Raw genomic sequence first — 21083 nt, 5'->3', positions numbered from 1 at the left:
AATTATCAGGATTTTCGAACAAAGAATTTTCTGATTTTTCAATGACTTTTCATTCCTCAGTTATTCCTTTCTCTTTTTTTTGTGGCAAGATTTCATATGGAAATATGCCTCGCACATATATTTTATAGTAAAGATTTCTTGGAAATGAAAATAATAGAACATTTCGGCCTACAGACAAGATTTCATTTCTGCAGCGAAATTCCCTGCCTTTTCAGAGTTCGGCAAGATTTCCGGACTTTCCCAGGTTATAATTAAATGACTTTTCAAGAACTTGTCACCCGAACTCAATCATATTGTAAACCTTGAGGGTTAGTGTTATACAGCAATGGATGAGTGGGTAAGGACATGGATGACGTCTTAAAGTCATTGTTTGAACCAGCTGTGAATTATAACAACAAAATTATTTTAAAAAAAACTTCCAAAACCCAGTTGTACTACAGAGTGATTAAAACAACGAATGAGAAATACAGAGAGAGAATTGGGTGAGGAAAATTTAAATGAAGTCAAAAATCTAAGTAAAATTGTGCCTCATTGTAAATGACAGACCTTAATTTTTTATGAAATTAAATTTTGGCGTTTAATTCAACACAACATGTAAACAAGGGCTGAATCTTGGCCTTAATATAAAATTCCAAGAAGATAATTTACTTAATAGGATGAGGTTCGGAGCTTCCTCTTTGCTCAGTTGATAAAAACTTTCTCTTCACGACCTTCAGAGATATTTGCGGAAATTACTGCTGATCACATGTCCTACAATAGAAATATTTCACTAGACTATCTACAGGGCTTACTGGAGATGAAATGGTGGCTATTACTTCAAGGAACAATTAAACAATTTTTAGTATAAAAGTATTATACACAATTCGCTGCGGAAATTTTTGTAGGGCTGGAAGAGATCGCCACGATGCATTTGTTGTGGTATGAATGATTGAATTTTAGACTGCTGCACATGGAGAGAGAGATGAAAGGGCAGGAGAGACATTCAGAAAAAGGAATTTATAAAGTTTGCTGACCATCCTCACCATTACGCTTTCTATCAAGTCTTCAATACGTTGGCGAGCTTCTTCGATTTGACTTGGGGTGCCTTGCAATATACATCGTCTCTCTCCGGGGCCTTCCTCGCGATTTTGCTGGAACTGAACTTTGGCACCCGTCTCTTGTTGGATCTTCTTAATCATCTCACCACCTTTGCCGATAACTACACCAACGGCTGGCTGAGGCACTAAAACCTTGGGGTGGAAACATAAATGATAATTCAATGTTTGACAGATTTCACTAGCATGGAAGTATCTCTTTAGATACTGAATTAGATGATCCAATTGCGCAAATCACAGAATCGTCATGAAGTGGTTATTTCTTCATGCTCAACAAAAAATGTCCCAATGCTAAGATTTTACGTCCAATATTTATGAAACACTCATGTTTTAAAAAACCTAACATCCTCATGGCGTGGTTATTCCTTCATAGGCAACAAAAAATGTCCCAATACTGCGATTCTACGTCCAATATTGATGAAACACTCATGACTTAAAAAGCCTAACTGACGACAGCATCTGATCAATTATTTAAAAGTTGATTATTCAGCTGCTACTGGAACAGTATAGAAAATGTTCAAAAATTACATCTCCACAAGAGTGATTTTACCGTAGAATAAAAGTCAAATCATCCAAACATCATCATAACGCCTTGAAAGTTGACCTATTTACCGCTGGTCATCATTTAAAAAATTAAAAATAAGTACATACTGAGAGAAAAACGCTCAAGCCACCTAGAGTTACTTAACTACAGTATTAAATGGAATTGAAGTTTTTTCAGGCATTTACAATAATGTCAGCCCAGTGATTAAGAATGCATGACATATTGAGAGAGTTGTTTTGCAAAATAATCTCCTGTTCTCAATACATTGGTTTACAACAGATGAGGGCTAATGCTGCAGCCTGATTCAAAAATTGAAAATCTCCCCCAAAACATCTTTCACTTTATAGATTAGAACTCTCCGACGAACAATAAAGAGTGCTGAGGATACTTCGTCTTCATTTAAGAAAGTTTTAAGAAACGGTTTTTCGTCGACTAACCTCGTTTTCGCCAGATCTGGAACCTGAACCATTTTCGAAGTTCCCGAAGCTGTTCATGAAGTCATTCCGGCCGCCACCAAACGAGTTGTCGAAACTTGAGTTCTAGAACAATTAGGGACTCATGACTCAACACTACGTGAAAGGAACGCATTAAAGGTGTCCGAAGAGATGGACATGATTGATAACAGCATAAAATTGGCAAAAGAAAGGATTGGTCTTTAAAACAATAGTGATCTCAATGGTTCTGTTTGATATTTTACAAACGATTCACAAGGGAGAGGTTCTGAAAATTATTACTTAATAGAAAGAAAACTATCAAGGTTACTGGCAAAAAAAAAGGGGGGGGGGGTGGATTTTGAGCCCTTTCCTTGATCAGGATTGCAAGGTTTTCTTCATTCCTATTTTATTAATGATTTTAACTAGTCAAAATTCTAGATCTTTAAAAGATTCCGCCTGAAACGATCAACCATTTTCTACCTCCTGCAAGCCTAATTTTGTTTTGAAAATCTGTAGAAAGACTTTTCCAAGGGTTTAAGATCCTAGGATGCAGTGTACTGTCAGGGATTCATAGACAGATAGGTCTGAATAACTGAAAATGAGGCACAATTTTAGCAGGTTACATTTTTAACTGTAATGCAAGGTCTATTTCATTTTAGATTTAGTAAGTTCACACTCGCAAAATGAAGATTTATTTAACGAAGATAATAAAATGGTGTAGAGGATCGGGAGAATCAAGCAGAGAAGAGGCTTGTGGTTTGAAAGTGCAGGATAAAATACTGATACACTCTGTAAAGGTTCTAAAGCTTTATATTTTCAGAGCGAAACATGCACTCTGCAAAAGTAGTGCAGCTGCAACGGGAAAGAGTAAAAATAACCTATTAATTTCAGAGAGACTTAATGAACGGTTATGAAGAATGAGTCAATCTGAACTCTTAAATAAAAGGCTGAAAGACTACCCAATAATAAAATCAAGACAAGGGTAAGGCTTCAATAAAATTAGGGTCTTCTATCTTACATTTTTGAACATATTGACTTTTCTCTGTCTGCATGAAATCTAGTAACGCAAGAGATTACTTCTCGAGTTGAAAACCCTTAGATGCCTTAAACTCTGAATGGAGTTGGGAGTCGTACTTGGAATTACTTTTTTTTCAGACCCTCTAAAATGCATGTAGTAGGATCAAGAAAGAAAGCAATAGGTTATTTTATATTAATGCCATCATTCCAAACTCTTAGCAGTTTGGACTTAGGTGCAAATGTAGGCGGTAAAAGCAAAGATTGACAGATGGCTTACCTGCATATCCTTTTCCGCTATTAATTCATAAACTAGCTGTTTAGCGTGCTGAAAAATGGGAAACAAATATTCTAAGTTAACATAATAGCAACAATAAAAAACAGGAACAGAGAGAAATCTCTGTCTGATTGCCACAAATAATGTATCGTACAAAAATTAAAACCTGAACTACCACAGCAGGAACGGACAAAGAAGGCGATAAAATATCACGCGCCACAAAAAAGGCAAGAAATGAATGGTCATGAGTTAGTTAAGGGGTATCACAGAATTTAGAAAATTAAATTCTTGACATTCCCTCGATTTTCCTGTCACATTTTGGTGAAATTCTCTGACAATTGAAGATATGCCGGATGGTTAGAAAGACATAATTTTAAATAGTTTTACGGCAAAATTTGTTGTTCGAAACGTTAAACCCATTCTAGAAGGATGACATGACACTTCCGTCATTTTCCGAACAATTTTTGTCAGCACTCCAGTATTTCTATTGATTACATTGACATATCTACCGTCTTTCTCAGAAAAATTACAATTGAAAAGGAATTTGAGGCCAGCCAATTTGATAGGACAGAAAATAACTTAAAAGTAGCGATGAAGACAAAAAAAAAAAGGTTGCTCTCAGAACGTTAGAGGTGAAATAGTTTGATGAGGCTCATCAAATATCATCAGCAGAACGGATCATCCTTTGAGCGAAGCTGGTATTGAAAATTTATCAAAAAGGCATTGATTATGCTGACGGGACAAGGATCACAGATTTCTGTGAAATCGTTAATCTCACAAATTTTTTCGACTTATTCAAAGTACCAAATTAGGTATAATTCAGGCACAAATCCACTTTTTTACCGAAATATTGCAAAAAAAAAAAAACAAAAAAAACAAACAAAGAAAACTGAAATACTTTTCACAGCGGCCAAGAAAAAAACCACTTACTATGTTACTTCTTTCTTTAAAAATCTCCAAAAATATATTATATTGTGTTCTTGTTACCAAAATTATAATAAATAAATAAAGGAAGGGGGGAGCAACAATGAATTGAAGCATTGAAGTGGTATCAAAAGCTGCAATCTCAATTCCTAGGACTAAAAATTTGGCAGATGTTTCAATAATTGAAAGGAGATATCGATTGGACCTTGAGCATAAAATACTGGCATAGTTTTCTTGCTGACATACAGAAAATTCTTCAGAATTCATGTAAATAGGAACTTACCTACTCTCTTGAAAATAAATTAAGATGATTACCAAATGTTAGCACAGCGCGATAGAGGTAGCAGGTTTGATACTAGGTGCATCATTTCTTTTTTCACGACCAAGTTGAAAATCGTGATTTCTGTACGTTTTTACAATTTTTTGTTTAAGGCTATTCAAATTTAATGGATCTTACCTCTACTTTTTGTGGGTCACCACTGATCCTGAGAGGTTTTTCATTTTCTTGGGAGGGTCCATCTTGAACAACAACCATTTTAGCACCAGACTTCTCTTGGAGTTGCTTAATGGTCTCGCCTCCTTTGCCGATAATTAATCCTACTTTAGGTCCAGGAACCATAATTTCAACCTGCGAATGAGAGGACTACACGAATCAATGACAGTCTGCTCATGCACTTGGAAATAATGCAAGGCGGATAAAGAAAGGTGGTCGCATTTCGAGTCGAGTCGCCATTTTAAAGGCTGTGACGCACAGAGGGTACATGCTGTGCCATGCAATCAGGATGTACCCGAAACGTACCCAATGCCGTATGACGTCAAGACGCTATGAAATGCAACCACCATTCTTTATCCGCCTTGGAAATAATGTACAGTTAGTAAGACCATGTTCTGTCCTACAGGGCAGGGACAATCATGGAGAGCAAGTCAGTTGCGAAGATTACAGAATTATACTTCCATGATAATAGCTCAGAGATAAGAGGAGAGTTCGTCCAAACGTCAATCCATGTCTAGTATTAAAAGAAAAGCACACGTCTCCTTCGTATTTCCAGTTTATCATTGCATTGATGGGGAACTAGCAAACTCTATGCAGTTCCAAGAAACACTGAAGACTCAGAAGTCGTTGGGGTGACTAAAAATCAGCAAATTTTACTTTCAAATACATGAAATTCTTTAAAATACAGAAATGATAAACACTTTTTCATTCTCATGTTAAGTTAAAGTTAGGCATGACAGTCACAAGTGCAATTGCTCTTGAGGTTGCATTTGGGTCCAAAACGAACAAATTTGAAGGTTAGAAACAGGCAGAAAAGGGCGCCATTATACTAAAAGGCGCAGCTTTCATTGGATCTCTAGCAGCATAATTCCCACTACAGCTGTTTTGTCAGAAATAACATTTATTTTATAGCACTTAGGGCTTTCTCATAGGTCTCGTTTTCGTACAAATGAAAGAAGTTTCGCTGTTTCAGCTGCATCAGTGATTTCATGTAAATTACATTAGACAAGATCGAGTTGATAGAATGTGAAAATCTACTCACTTGTGCTGAGTTCTGATTGACAGCAGGGCCTAGATTTAATTCGTCTAACCGGGCACCACCCGTGCCTTCCGTTTTACTACGACTTGAGATGATCGAGCCGATGAGTTCTTTGGCCCTCATTCGACTCTGATCGTTCCCTGTCAGCGTGCATAGTCGCTCTGGAAGACCACCACTGTCAGGAGCCATTTGGATCTTGCAACCTGATTCTGCTTGCAGACGGCTGATTTGTTCACCGCCCCGGCCTATAACTTTGGAGGAAAAACAAACCGACATCATTAAGGAGCGAGGGACAAATTTGTGTGAGGTATCACTCAACTTAGATATGCTTTGAGCAGACTTCAGAGTCAAACTGGTTTTGAAAATTTGGAAATGTAACTGCGCAGAGAGAGAGATTGATGTTTTTTAATCAAGCATTTTGGAACGAGAAAAAAAGAGAAGAGAAAAAAGGGTTCACTCAACAGTGAGTTATAAAATCTGGATGGTATTACTAAATCCAAGCTGAACTAATTACTGAAAACTTTCAGAGTTTGAAGGCTTTAATTATTTTACTGTCTTGAAAAGTTCTGCCTCCTCCATAAGAAATTTTTTTTTGGGGGGGGGGGGGGGGAACACCCCCCTCAAGTCCCATGCTTCGAGGCACCACTTTGGCTAAAAAGCTGAGACATTCAAAAAGACTAGGTGAAGTATAGCCTGTCCATCACCAGACTTTCTCTTTCTCGGCTAAATTGCTTTCAGAACGTTAGAGGTGAAATATGTTGAAACATTTCATCATTTAGATCAGCAGGTGATTTCATCACACAAGCAAAAGTCCACCATAAAGCCAAGTTCCATTCACTAGAAATTGAGGGTTTTGAGGTTTGGAAAAGATTCATTGATACAAAATATCAGGATGAAAGAAAAGAACTTACTGAGGCCGACCATCTTGTCGGGAACTTTGATGTCTTCATTGGTAACAGGGCCCAAGGGCAGACCACCTAACCCTTGGATGCCCGCTGCGGCTGTTGCCGCCACTCTGGCTGCTACGGCTTGCGCCTGTGCTGCTGCGGCTGACAAGGCCGCAGGCGAACTAGCCGTTGCCGGCTTCTTGGATTCCGGTTGGTCCGGCGAGAAATACTCGTCTGTCAACAGAAATAAAAATTATCATTACCGAGAGGACGCTACTATTTTATCTTTCACATAAGGTGGATTGTGTTCATTTGAGAGAGAATAGACATGACTTACTGTAACATAATACATTACAAGCATGAGGGAATTTTTTTAAGGAAACATCTTAGCCCTCCATTGCTTGGCTGGCATCAGGGTGGATAATTATTTATTTCGAAGGAAACGAATTCAGAGCAGACCACAAAAATGCACGTTGAAAACTAGGTTCCATCATCTCCTGCTTGAAAAAAAAAAAATTTTCGGCTCCTGGAACTCCAATGATGAAATCGTTACACATTTTCAAACATCCAGGTAATGAAAAATGGCAAACAAAAGACAAATTATACTTCGAAACAAGTGATGGAGGACAGTGCACAGAAAGTTAAGACAGGAGACACATTCTGGAAAAACCACCCTTCAGCTCCCCAGGATGAATTTTCAAAAACCAAAAATAATTCGCTCGAGTATATGACTTCCGAAAAATCTGTAGTAAATGAAAAAGTAACTTCACTGGATTCGGAGCAAAATACTTTGACTGTATACCGCAGTTCGCTCTAGGGGTGCAAAAAGTTCCAAGCCATCTCTCAAATCCAATTGGCCTTCACCAATTTTTGACCAAAATTCATGTTTGATTCTTCACAGGGACAAAAAATGGGCCTCATTTCCCCAAAAATTTGGATTGGATTTTTTCACCACTTGAACACTGTAAACGTGAAAGATCAAAACACCTAACATGGTTCTCCAATGTTTTCCTATTCTTGAGAGGGTACCTTTATTTAAACACCGCAGACCTGATCATGTGGTGCAAAAATTTCTGCACCCCTAGATTGCCATTTTAGACAAATAGTAACAGAGAAAGACTAACATCACGAGATTAGAAATCTGCTTTTCTTGAACTGGCTGCTTGCTCCTGAAACTGGGCATTGTTACAGTTCTTATGTTTCTAGACCAGTCTCAACAGTCAATGACAAGGAATTAGCACCTCGGTGCAGTGAAAAGAATGACTCAAACTTGCCTTAAGGATAAAAAGGGCAGTTCTTCAAGAAAGTGTTACAAAGGTGCGATCATTTTGGCATACAAATTTGTGACGTTCCACCAAAGAAGAGATCATTGTTTGCTGAGCAAAATTCCTCAGAGAACCGATTTTTCTTAAATGAATGAACTGAAGTCCCTGGAAAACTTCTCTCAAGAAGTTGGGACTTCACTTTTGTCCCGGTAAAAAGTAGACCAGTGCAAAAAATATCACAGAACTTTTAGTGTCAGAAAGTAGAACTTTAAGGATGGATTTGTGATTTCTAATCTTCGTATCGTTAAAACTTTGGCTTGAATTGATTTTGTGGCATTATGAGCTGGGATTTTTCGAAGGCTACCTCACACACTCAAGTACGAAAATCTTAACCTCGACTGTTGGAGCACAATGGTCACTTCTGTCGTGATACGCCACACGTTAAAAGTTTTTTACATGTCAAGTCACAATCCAAGAACCAGCAAGTGGGAAAAATTTGGGATAGGTCTGCGAAGCGACAGCGTTCAAACGGTCGACAAATTACCTGGGTTATCGTCAAGCGGTCTTTTCTGTCCTTGATCTCCACCAGTGCTTGCGGCAGGGTTGATCTTTGCCGCTATCTGAAAAAGAGCAACAACAAAAACAACACATTACAGAGCATGAACACATAAAATTGGCCAGAAAATTACTGTAGGGAATGAAAAAAAAAACGAGAAGTAGAATAGTAACATACAGATGATTACGAAAAATGGCTTCATTCACCTGGTAAAACGACACACATACAACCATTGTTGAATTATCTCGTAGAATATTGACGATTAATCAGAGAGATTTTGTGCTTAATTTTCCTCCCCAGAAGTATAGTAATGGAAATAAGAATAAGGACAATGAAACAGAAATGCTTTAAGAAGACAAGACACACTTTACTTATGGGTTCACATAATTTTTTTTTTCTTGGTTCTTTATCCTTTTCTGGGCATTCCTGTTTGTAAAGCTCTCAAAAGTTCTTTACTGTGTGTTCTTTGGCCAGAGCTATTCTTTGCTTCATCTGCAAAAAGATATTTTCTCATTCTCTGATGGATAGTTGATAACATTCAGAAGCCTGAGTCCAGAGACATATGTCAGCATTGCTAACTTACTGCTCCTACCAGATGGTGGATCTAAAAGCATGAGCTAGTGAACATCTGGTTATCGACTTAAAGCAAACGCAAGACTGAATTATTTTTATTCCTTTGGGGGTTATTTGATTTTGCTCCAAACAGGAGCGATGAAAACTACCTTCGCAAGCTCGATGGAATCCCGAGGACGCATACAAAAAATAATAAAAAGTAAGACCACCTTCTCAAGGAGCAAATTTTAGTACAAGGAAGCAACCTTTTTTTGAAAAGATTTAATGTTAAGTGAAGGAGCTGATTAGAGGGGAATTTCCGAAAATGTGATTTTTGCAACTGCTGAGATGTATCTCTGAAAAAGAGTCATCTATTCTTTTCGGTTAGGACAAAAACCCAAGCTGCCACCACCAAGGAAAACAGGTACGCTGACATAGACTGCTCAGATATGCGACAAAGAATATCAGCATAGTGGGTCTATCACTGCATCACCAATCCCATCATTTGTTAAAACAGAGCGTTAAAACGGTTGACAAGCAATGCGACACTAATACATAAACAATCAACAACCCAGTGTGTGTAATAGAGGGATCTCGTGGTTTTTCAATGGACAGGACAGGATGTCTACAGAAAAAAACTCCTGAAGATGAAATAACTATTTCCTGGCTTAAGTATTCTTTGGACAATGGAGGAGCAATGTCTTTTGTTTTATTTGCAAAATGACTTAGAAGCTCACAGTTCTACTTCCCGAAGTTATAATTTTCGAGCAGCTTTTTTTCAAGAATTGGGTGATTCAAGATCAAGCAAGCACAGAAAATTTCTGTCACTACAATGATAGGGCCTTCATGATGTCAAAAATTGTCCGGTTTTAGAAATTTAGGGATCAATTTTTTTCATTGATCTTTTCTGGATCTGAATCCTGTAGACACCCTGAAAACAGAGCAATTCCATAGCTCCATTTAGTAAACAGATCATCTGACAGCAAAACCCTGCACCCTCGAAGCCCTGGCTGTCATCTCACCAAAATCTCGATGAGCAAAAATCAACAAAACTTAGAGACACAGTTCACAGCACTGACCCAAGACAAAAATACCGATTATGAAACAAAAGAAAGGAGACATTGACGGGAAAACGTTCTCACTACTTCGTAAGTAACTGACAGGGCAAAAATAAACTGACAACAGATGATTTTCCTTAAGTATCTCACATAAAATTCACATGGATGTCCTAGATAAACTGCAGTGCACGAAGAATGTAAACAAGGAAATGGCTTTGTACTTTTTTTTTTTTTTTTTCTCCTTCTTATTGAAGGACCTCAACGTCTGTTAGTCGCAATTCCCAATAAAAGGCAAACAGGTTCGGATACAAATCAAGCTAACCAGGACATTGGACATTCAACTTCTATGAAATTGTTACGCTCAAAAACCAGAGGCAATTTGGCCTTAACAATAATGCATTGTTTGTTTGCAAATAATTTACTTTTTCATAGGAGAACAGTCACACAAATTTATGTTTAAATGTTTGTGTTTTTCTAACTAGTGTAAAGAAAAATCTCTGCAAATTTTTGGCAAATCTTTAAGATGCTTCTCCTATGAAAAAAATAAAATACTTTCAAGACACACTGAGATAGCGCGATTTTGTGAGGTTTCTTCAAGTGGGATACATAGGACGAAACGAGCTACTAAAAAGAAGAGCTGAATGATAAGAATGAAAGTTGTAACTGTAAGCCCCCGGGGCATCAGACAGCATTTCGATCATTTCGGAAATCAGTTTTATTCTAAATAGTGAACGCTCAACTCACTGATTTATACGGCAATTAACAACAGGGATGTTATTATTTTTACAATACTTGTGCAAGAACGTTGAATTTTGGAGAAAAATTTGCAAAATGTTGCATTATGAAAAATGCAAAATTTTGTAAGAGCACTAATGCGAGAACGCGACGTCACAGTGCGTATACTGAATCTCTGGTTGCTTGAAACCGCAGTGGGCCAAAAGAGCTTTCAGCACTCCTGGAAAGTGAGGAGCAGATTGCTGAGAATTGGATACACGTTGACTTGAGATGAAGTAGATGTGAATCATCAATATTAAACGATCAAAATTTAAACAGCTTGAAGACATGAAAATAAAGTTAGCCCTCGAATTGACACAAAATGACGCAGACATATATGATGAAGAAACTTAAGAAAACTACATCATATAATTTAGAAAAAAAAAGAAAAAAAATCGGCTAAGAAGGATAATGCAGGTACAGTGATTCATATTACACCGATGAAATGGTAATCGTACTGTGATGGACCACATCAATACTGCGCATGCATGGAGAAAACCCAAGATTTAAATCAATTGGATTGTTGAAGATACATTTAAATGCTGAATGGAATGAAAGTCAGGTCAGTTAGATTTCCAAGAATCAATGATCAACAAAAAGAATTCAAAAAGGGAAAAATTATTACAAATAAAATTAAAGGACTGGCAATTTACATCAGACAGACATTGAGGATAGACAGCGCATGTAAAGCTCAGAGTTCAAGAATCACATGATCAACAACAAAAAAAAGAGAAAGAAAAGAAAAAATTAAATAACATCGAATGAGAAGCATTCTCTATTATGAGGCATCTAATAATTTTGATAAAAAGAAAATTGACGAAAGTAAGAAAGAAAGTCGTGAGAGATTGCAAGTTGTGAATGAAGTCGGTCGACTCCCCCAAAAATAAATCATTTCGATGCTATGCAATAGAACTAAAACGATTAAGGTGTTGATTTATCTCTTCGAAACTGAGTTAAATATTTAATTGCCTGAAAACTTCACACTGAAAATGACGCCGTTTTTAAACCTGAAGACACAAGCATGAATAAGTGATGATATTGGGCACCAACAATTAAAAATCGGATCGTAAGAAATAAAGGCCATGAAACATCAAACAAAAAACAACGGTAAAAATTGCTTAGCTTCGGCTTTCATTTAAACATTTCAATTGCTCTGTACGAAAAAAGGATTAGACTGAAATATTATTGGGAGGGTTGCTAAAAAATCATTCAATAAGTAACGGATAAACATAATTGTAATATACATACATAAGAAATTAATATAATTCAACACCTTTTGAAGTTTCAGTTGACCTTTGCAAGAAGATTTACATTGGCATAGCTTTATTTTTTTTCTCCCCATTCTTTCTTGCATTCATTGAAGAATATGGCTTAATAACCCTGCAGCTTTTCTATGTCCTAAAATTTTTGGACATCTCACTATTTTTCAGGACACTAGCAATCCAATTAGGTATCTAGAAAATTGCGGAAGTACTTTCCAGAACATACAAATTTCCTTTTGACAAGTTGCAAATAATTTCCATGCCTTGCGGAAAAAGAAGTTGGTGATCCTGAATTTTGGATTGGCTTTCATGAAAAAGAAATATTTCACCCTCTTTGGACAAGCGAAATGAACTTTTCACAAATTAAATGGTAAAGACAAATAAATGAATGCACACACAACAAGAAAATCAAGGAAACAAAGAAGAAGTAAACTAAAATTTAACACATTCAAGATTAGTCACAAAAACTGTCTTTTTAAGACTACTTGTCGCAATGATTTTCTAGTTTAGTCGACACTTGGACAGCAAGAATGTGCAAAGGAATGACAAAAGAATTACAGCAAAAGTAAAGCGATAGGTCCTTTGGACCAGTCATAGAATTTTGTCTTCGCAGTTCATACTAATAGATTAGCTAAAAGCAATAACGCTGATCTACAAGCCCAATTTGTAGATAGCAATTTGATGATGTCACGTTTCAAAGAACAATATTGGTAACATCATCAAAAGCATTGCAGAATAATATGATTCTATTTATCTTGGATTCACTTCAGCAATTCCACTTCCACCCAGCATTTTAGGAAGCCACTTAGCGCCCTACTTTCACTTTAGTTGGGCAAATGAAATTCTCTGAAAGCTGTACAGCCTTTTGATTAAATCATTATTGAACACGAAATTATGAAAAGAGCAAGGGTGAAGCAAACGACTGGTGCTTGTATTTAGGGCGCCACTAATAGTCTTAAATGTTCTATAATAGAGAAAAAAATTACTTATATTTGAAGTGCAGAAGAAAAAATAATAATAGGCAAGATCAGTGTTCTCCCTCCCCTGGGCGCCATTCGCTAAATGCGTCTTGATAAGTTTTCCAAACTTGTAGTGGGTCACTAAATCTTGTGTTTTTTATTAAATATTATGAAAGTAGCAGGTGGTAAGATTACGTGATGATGTATTGCGTATTTTTGGAGCCAAAATTCCGGACAAGTCCCCTTTTAAAAGTCTGCAGACTCGAAGGAATTTCAAACGCGCCAGAATGGCGGGAAAATGATGAAGGTGACAGGTGCCGGACGACAACATTCGGTTGGGCGCCAAGGCGGGACATCTTACATTTACGGATAAGTTAAGCTCCTTTCGAACCGCGCATTTCTTGGTTTGAGAGTTTCTTCACCGCATTTTTAATGTGCGCATCGTGATCGAGTTCTCTTAAAACTTGGGGGGGGGGGGGGGGGGCGGGCGGCAGAACACTGGACAAAACTGATTAATAAAATCCCCTTAAAACTAAGCAGGCGAGAGGTTGATGTTATCCACAGAGTCAAATACTCTGCGATTGACAATGAAGAGATGCAGTTCTTGAGAATTTGTTTTTGTTTTTAGCTAATTAATAGATGTTGACCAGCTAAACAGCATTCTATGATTGGCGTTACTGATTAACTTCATTCAAAAAGTCAATTCAATAGGGGCCATCCAAAAATTACGTACTGCCATTATCCTCTCTTTTCCATTCGGTTTTAGCGTAAACAGGCCTAATTTCTTTTTAGAAAAAAAATGTATTGCACTTGCTGTAACTCTTTCTCTCCCCAATTACGAAGACCAAAAAAAAAAAAAACAAAAAACTCTTCATAAGCATTGATGGTGACTCAAACAAACAGGGAAGATTTAAACTTGACAAAGGTAGAGAAATTAAATTTTTCAAAAAAAATATTTTCAAGTACGCGAGGGAAGTCACTGTCATGAAGTCTGGGTGGTGTGGTTGAAATTAAGATAACAAATTAATAAAATGATAATTGGTGTGATGTAAAATACGAGGGGAGAAAAGAAAAAGATGAATTTAATAATTAGAGGGACTAGGAGCATATATCAACAATCTGGCTGTAAATCTGTTTATGAAACCGAGCTTCACACCTCTTCCTACATCTCAGAGTTTTACGTAACTTTTGAACAGCCCCATGATGAAGCGTCATTAATTACAATCACTATGTCACTAGATCATCAGAGACCAAAATGTCTCAAAAAGGAAACAAATTCTGAACGGTAGTAGATGAAGGGCGGTCGTGAGATTTTACTTGGTTTTCGAATGGGGGTTCTGTTCGATAGGCATAAAAATATGTTCGAAAATGAATCAACCTTTGGACTTTCTTTAAACTCAAGATTCTGATGAAAAATCTTGAATGTGTTAAACGAAATGAAAAATCCAAAATAAATAAAATTCATTTACTTTAGTTACATTTTCGAATTACTGCCAGGTAATAATATGCTCAGCCTCAAGCTTAAGGTCTCCAACTATCCTACTTGGTCAAGAGCTACTGCGAACCACCAACTAAAAAAAAAGAGGGAAAAAAATAAAACAGGGACGAAAAATTCAAATAAATTTCAAAAATATTTTTCCCAGCACAAGTTAAACTCAATTTTCATAGGGTGCCTGCTGAACCTAAAAAGGAAAAAAACCACATCTCTACCAAGCTCTCACTTCGAGGATGACCATTTTCATGAGAAATTACTTCTTTCAAAAATTAAGGAGTGGGGGAAATGTCAAAGTAATACACAATCAGGGTGTCTACAGCTCAGAAGAAAAAAAAATGTCTGACTTTTCCAGGTCTTCCTTGACCAGAGTAATTGAAATTCTCTGACTTTGTGTATCAAATACTTGCACACGTAAAATTGGAAATTAAAAATTCTAGACAATCCCAAATTTTAATACAAACGGCAGAAATATGAGAAACTTTTTCCCCAAGGTAATGACCATTCAATCAACAAAGATTGGAATTCCTCATCGATGATTGTTCTTCTATTAATCGTTCTGAGTGACTCGGACAGGATTTCTACTAAAATTTCATTTTGGATTTTCCCGATAGTTTGAAAAAGATTTTTTGACGCGAATAATGACACTAGGTAGTTTGATTTTACAAAACAAAATATTTAATATATTGAATGAAATGTTTCATTTTTGCGCATGTTTGTATGCTTAAAGTTGATAAATGTTTATTTAACGCTCTTGGAATTTTCTGGCCCACAACCAATTTTCTTGGTATTTTCCGGTTGTTACCGGCGGTAGACACCCTATCAGAGCACTGAACCTGGGATCGGACTGACATACAGTTTGATTGTGCAGAGGGGGCTGTTGTTCGTTCAGATTTCCAAGCTCAAGATTTTTTAAATTTTAGTCTTAATCATGTGATGCCCATGATTTTCTCTGAATTCTCTGATCTGAGAAATTTTCCTGACGATTCCAGGTTCTCAAGAACTGTAGACACCCTGACTATGAAATGAATTCGTTTAAATGTTAGATCACTGATCTACTGCTGATCAGCCTACATTTTTCTTATCGAGACTGCTTAAAACAAAACCATGACCTGGTGAACAGGTTGAGAACATGACCTATCTCATTTGCCTGAAAATTTTCAGGGTGTTCGGGACGATTTTCTGCCCATACATTTATACACTGAAATTCCATCAGATTCTAACAAAACAGGATTCTCATTAGAGTATCACAAGAACACTCATGGGAATGACAGGGAGAAAAATGAGCATTTGAAGCACTGATGAAAGCAGTTGGGTCATAAAAGTAGATTCTAAAACCAATAAAATTTTGAAAATTTCTCCCGCGTAAGAAGTTTACAGAGAGGGCGCTAGAACTAGACGGAAACACAGGAAGCAATAGGTGCATGTGCTAACAGGGAACTGCGCAAGTTGCAATTCAGATTACAGGGTTGCCAAAGCTCTCACATTGATCACCACCAGTGACCAAGTACAAGTTCTCCTTTTCAGATATTATCTTAAAACACAGTTACTTGATTTTAGATTGAACTCATGGTGTTTCTAAAATTTTGATTCGGTATGTATAAAAATACTTCAATACTATTCCACTTGATACGACCATGTACTCGTGTCTTGAGACTCATCGAACATTATGAACATTGGTATCTTGATAGTGCCTAATGGTACAGGAGGTTTACAATATGCAATCATAGTCAATGTCCAGGGTTGCCACAGATTTTAGGAAATTAATTTTGCTGACACATTTTTGTAGAGCCCCTGGCAATTGAAGATATGCCAGATGGTTAAAAAGACATAATATGAAGTAGTTTTCACACAAAATTTGATAAGTTGAAACGGCAAACCCATTTTGGCGAACAAAAAAAGGTGATGAAACTTCCCCTCACATTCCTGGGTTTTTCCTGACTTTTTAAAATACCCAGTTTTCGAGGTAACTCTTTACTTACTTACTGTGGCAACCCTGTATACATTTTTTCAAACAAGTGAAAGGTTGTCTTGAAAAGTTTCAAAATTGACTTGGCAGGTAGTTTTTTCACTTTAAGATCCGCAAACACCCTTCAGATGGAGGGAAATTAAGAGAAATAAAAAATGACAAAGTAATACTTAGAAAGAACCTAAATTTTGTGAGTGACAAAAGCTAGAGGAAAAAATTATAAAAGACATCACAGTATATGGCTGATAAAAGATGCATAAAATGTACAGAAACCGCTGTCTCTCTAATCATTAAGGCTACAAGTAAGTAGTATCATGACTACTTTTGACTAAAACAGTAAGAGGAGAGCAAATCAGAAATTTTTGAATGAAAAAGGTTACTGATGTTGTCACATAGCTACCGTAATAGAGTGCTCTAATATGCTTGACCACCCATCTCAAAACTCTGATAAGCTTTTGGTCAGCTGACGTTGTTGGATTAATAACGTTCATTAATAAAAGCTGCCTTAATTAAACTGAAATAAGTCTTGACTCTAAGTAAGTACGAACTGGGACCAGTTAAGAGTGACGATGCAAAACAAACGAAGAAAATATATTTTAACTTATACCATGGGTCAGGTTATGAAGCTAAATGGCCTACAGAATTTTGAATCAATGTTGAAAAACAGACGGACACAAAAAATTCAGCATTTCAAAATTTCGACCATCATGTTGGGTAGACAGGTCTCCCTGAATACCAAGAAATAAAATTTTTTTGACAGAACAAAAATAACATTTTGAGATTCTCAAAAAAAAAAAAGAAAAAAGAAATGACTAAACCAATTGTGAAACATGAGACATGATTTAGAATAACTTAGATTAAACCCAAAAAAAATCCAGTGCTCAAATTAGCTACTCTGAAATCAAAAGGTTAATTCTGCATCATTGCCCATCAAGATGGCACATGAAAAGGAGGTTTCCATCAGTCTATGAATGCTATCTTCTGCCAATGCTGAGGTGTCGGAAAAATCCACTCAGTATAGCTAATGTTATATTCCAACTGGGAACGAATTCCAGTGGGCCTTTTGAAACTTCATTCTTCCGTTCAGTACCAGAATGGAAAAATTGTAGCATTACCTATTGAACTTCTAAAGGTACATTTCTCGCAAAATAATGAGAAAGTGGAAAACATAGGGGAATTATATTGATTATTCAATTGTAGAAAAATCAACTGCAAAAGAGATGTGTCGTTTATCTTTCCTAGCCAATAAGTGAGGTGCATTGAGCGGACCTGCTTCTTGCACTAAGTACAGCTCGATTGAGTGATAAGTCAGGGAATTGCGTCCGTCAAATTGCGAAAAGTAAATATAGTCTCCGGGAGCAAGTTTTTAACAATGAGCTACCAGGTAAAAAAGAAAAAAACAGAATAGAAAAAAAAAAGGCAGGCTAAAAAAGAGAGATACAATGCCATCTAGATTACTACTGGGAAGTGCTAAATAAGACAAAAATTTGCATGGGATAAGAAAAAAAAGCACAACTTAAAAACTAGGAGGTCTATAACTACTTCATTTCCAGTTTAGACAGCAAGCACTGATTATGACCGGCTTACCTGTCCACCTTACACTGTAACCCGCACACCAAGGGCAGTAAAAAATTTAAAGTTCTATGGTGTATAAATCATGAGCGATAAACTTTGGGCAAAGAATATTTCCCTATGCAAAATGGGTCAATGAGTACTAAGTCACACTTAAACAACCAAATCATAAAATAGCAAAAAATATTTGCATACACCTTTCTCTTCTCTTTTGAAGTAAATTGTTCCACCTGAAGAGCCTTGGCTACCGAAACTCTATCAAAACATATCACCGTGTCGTACGGATCCACCAGAATGATCAAACACATTATTTTTAGACTGTCATACGGAATTTTAGTGGAAAAAAATCCAGCACCCATGAATCGCCGTAAGCAAATACTTCTCCTTGTCCTCAGCCGCTGAGTGAAAGAAAAGTGAGAAAACTTAACACCAACTCTTTCGTCGTCGATTAGCCAAAAAAGTGAAGATACAGGAACTGTTGTCATAAGGAACCATCCTTGAAAAACTACGCATGTCAACATTACCAAGTCTCTTTATAGCAAGAATGGGGATAACACATAACACCTCTCGCTAACATAACGAATGTAGCACAATGAGCTGCTAAAAATATTTGCTTGTCTTTTCCACCTTTTGCGAGCAACCTATCTCAAATTTCATAGTGCACGAAATTAGTTTTACAATCCTCCAATAAACGAGAGTCATTCCATACTCATATTCATAAATGCAAAATCTGCCTGATCATTTAATCCGCTGAAAGCATGACCAGTGAGGAAATTTTGATCCCAAACAACTTTAAAATTAGTTTTTGGAAAAAACTAACAGTTTCACTAAATCGATCTTTTGTACTACACGAAACGATCAGGGCATCCCTGACAGTTACAACGCTCATGACTATGCAGCGTTCTTTTTTCCTTTTTCAGCACAGAAGAAAATTCTCCATCAAGTTGCCATGAAAACTTTCCTCATTCCAGGTGAAAGATCTCCCTGAGGAAGGAAACACATCTGTGGATCGCATGAAACATTCAGCTGAATGATACAGATTGCTCCCTTGCTCATATTGAATTCTTCTCAGAAAGGTACAGAGAAGAACAGTGCACATCGAAGCTGAGCTATTGTCAAGCACATATTTGACAGATGATAGGTTCGTGTTCGATGACAGATTTAACCTGAGATGATGTCCAGTTCTGCGCCGACAAGAAGTTCAAATTAACTCGAATTAGGACAGGCAATACATATTAATGTCTGGGTTATGAATTGTGAGAGGAAGAACTTGGTGATTTCCGCAAGTTTAATGTGAACTTAGTATGAGGAAACATGTGCTTAAAGTCTCACCCTGTGTGGTGGATCATTGACTGAACAGATACTAACGATGCATTCATGACAATGAACTCTGTCAAAAAGCTCACCAAAACTAATAAAAGATGGGTTTGCAAAAGAGAGTTGCTGCCCTACACTGCATTTTCCTTCGAAGCGATAGTTCTGCAATTCAAAGGTTACGTCTTTGACGTAAGACCAGAACAGTCGAAGACCATCAGGAGCATTAAAGTCCATCGTCCATCAAAGAAACATTGATGTTTCCGTCATAAAGCTTGAGCCAACAAAAACCCTGACATACGAAAAGTAGTAGATCACTCGGCACTAAAAGAGCACCCAAGGCCTACATTACAAACTACCAATTTCACCAAAGAAGAGAGGAAAAGCTGATGGAGGATGTAGGGTAGGCTGCTCTTACGAGGAATAAACTTATCCAATTGCTACAAAAACTCTGTGGAGGACCAGGCAAAGATAGATAAGAAGCCTACTGTGCCTACATCGACTACTGACTAGGAAGCCGCTAACATTGAGTTTCAGTACTTTCAAAAGAGACATTCGCCCAGAGCAATGATTAAAAAGTGGATGGGACTATTAACTAGTCACGACTTTAGATAAGGGAGCAGTTCAAAAGGAAAACTGGTATCCGTTGTTCGAGAAGAACTTGAAACAGACATGTGGTTCTTAGGCACAGCCATCCTGGGGGTGCAGGTGAAAACAAACAATCTTGATGTTAAGGGAAATACTCGATCAGTGAGAGGGTCTTTGATGCGAGATAGTTAGGGGCCGATCGAGGGAGAAATGTATCAACCTAACTACACCTTGGGCGAGGATTTTAAGTAGATTTCGATGCCGAAAGGTCGAGAAATGTTGGCGGTAAAGTAGCAAATTCCCACGACGGCACCATGGCAGGCGCTGGGGTTCGGGCACCCTGCGACTACCGGACTAAAAAAGCGGATAAGATCGGTTTTGATAAAAGTGATAATTACCTGTCTAGCACGTTGAACTGCCGCTGCGAAAGCTGAACTATTGTTAAAATTTTGAGGCGGAGTGACCGCTGAATAATCACTCATTGTGAAACATGAAGCACAGAGTAAAAATGGCCGCGGACTGAAAGGAAAGGAGAATGCCGAAACCTCTGCCGTTTACGGAAAATGGTGCCGAAGCCTGCACGGTCGCTCCGTTCCCCGCGTTGAAAAGTGGACCGCGGGCTTATGGCCCGAGATGCGATGATGTGGCTACACGTGTCAATTTTGACATATTTCCGAGGGATATTTTTTCCTCATGAGGAAGAGAATTCTTATGAAGTATACAACGCTTTGACATCTACCCTGAGTGGAATATCAAAATCAACGATCAAAAATATATCTACGTGCCACTGGAGCATAATCAAAACACATGCATCGAATGTGAAATTGAAATGCGTTGAAAATTTTAAATGGGGAAGAGGGGGGAGCCAGGCTCAGTGGGCGCAGTAGGCACGCGGGGGCAATAACCCACATAGTTGCCAGATTGCATTGGTAGAATAAATCATCACCTTCCGACCGAAGTATCACAAGCGCCATGCGAGCATGCGACGTTTAAAAGTTTCCGCCGCTACTTAATTT

At 37.4% G+C, this 21083-nt stretch overlaps 1 protein-coding gene across 6 annotated transcripts in view; it reads right to left on the bottom strand.

Moving 5' to 3' along the window:
• Positions 1–20678, bottom strand: part of Psi (P-element somatic inhibitor) — a 38326-nt gene extending 17648 nt beyond the window's left edge. For 3 of the 6 annotated variants that reach the window (XR_002009307.2, XM_019050007.2, XM_019050008.2), the window contains exons 1-8: positions 20466–20677; positions 8516–8591; positions 6731–6940; positions 5823–6070; positions 4745–4930; positions 3367–3414; positions 2076–2177; positions 1014–1229 (exon numbers count right to left, since the gene is read on the bottom strand). Coding sequence is in view for 5 of the 6 variants with exons in the window: in XM_019050007.2 (XP_018905552.1) it covers positions 1014–1229; positions 2076–2177; positions 3367–3414; positions 4745–4930; positions 5823–6070; positions 6731–6940; positions 8516–8591; positions 20466–20549 (1170 nt within the window). In the remaining variant the exon portion in view is untranslated. Of the gene's footprint in view, positions 1–1013; positions 1230–2075; positions 2178–3366; positions 3415–4744; positions 4931–5822; positions 6071–6730; positions 6941–8515; positions 8592–20465 lie in introns of all 6 variants that reach the window. The other 3 variants (XM_072304278.1, XM_072304279.1, XM_072304280.1) reach the window with 3 other exon arrangements.
• Positions 20679–21083: the final 405 nt, after the last annotated feature.

Source organism: Bemisia tabaci, chromosome 9, assembly GCF_918797505.1.
Source record: "Bemisia tabaci chromosome 9, PGI_BMITA_v3".
Lineage (NCBI taxonomy): Eukaryota > Metazoa > Arthropoda > Insecta > Hemiptera > Aleyrodidae > Bemisia > Bemisia tabaci.
The sequence above is the reverse complement of the archived record's forward strand: the minus strand, read 5'-3'. Positions and strand labels throughout refer to the sequence as shown.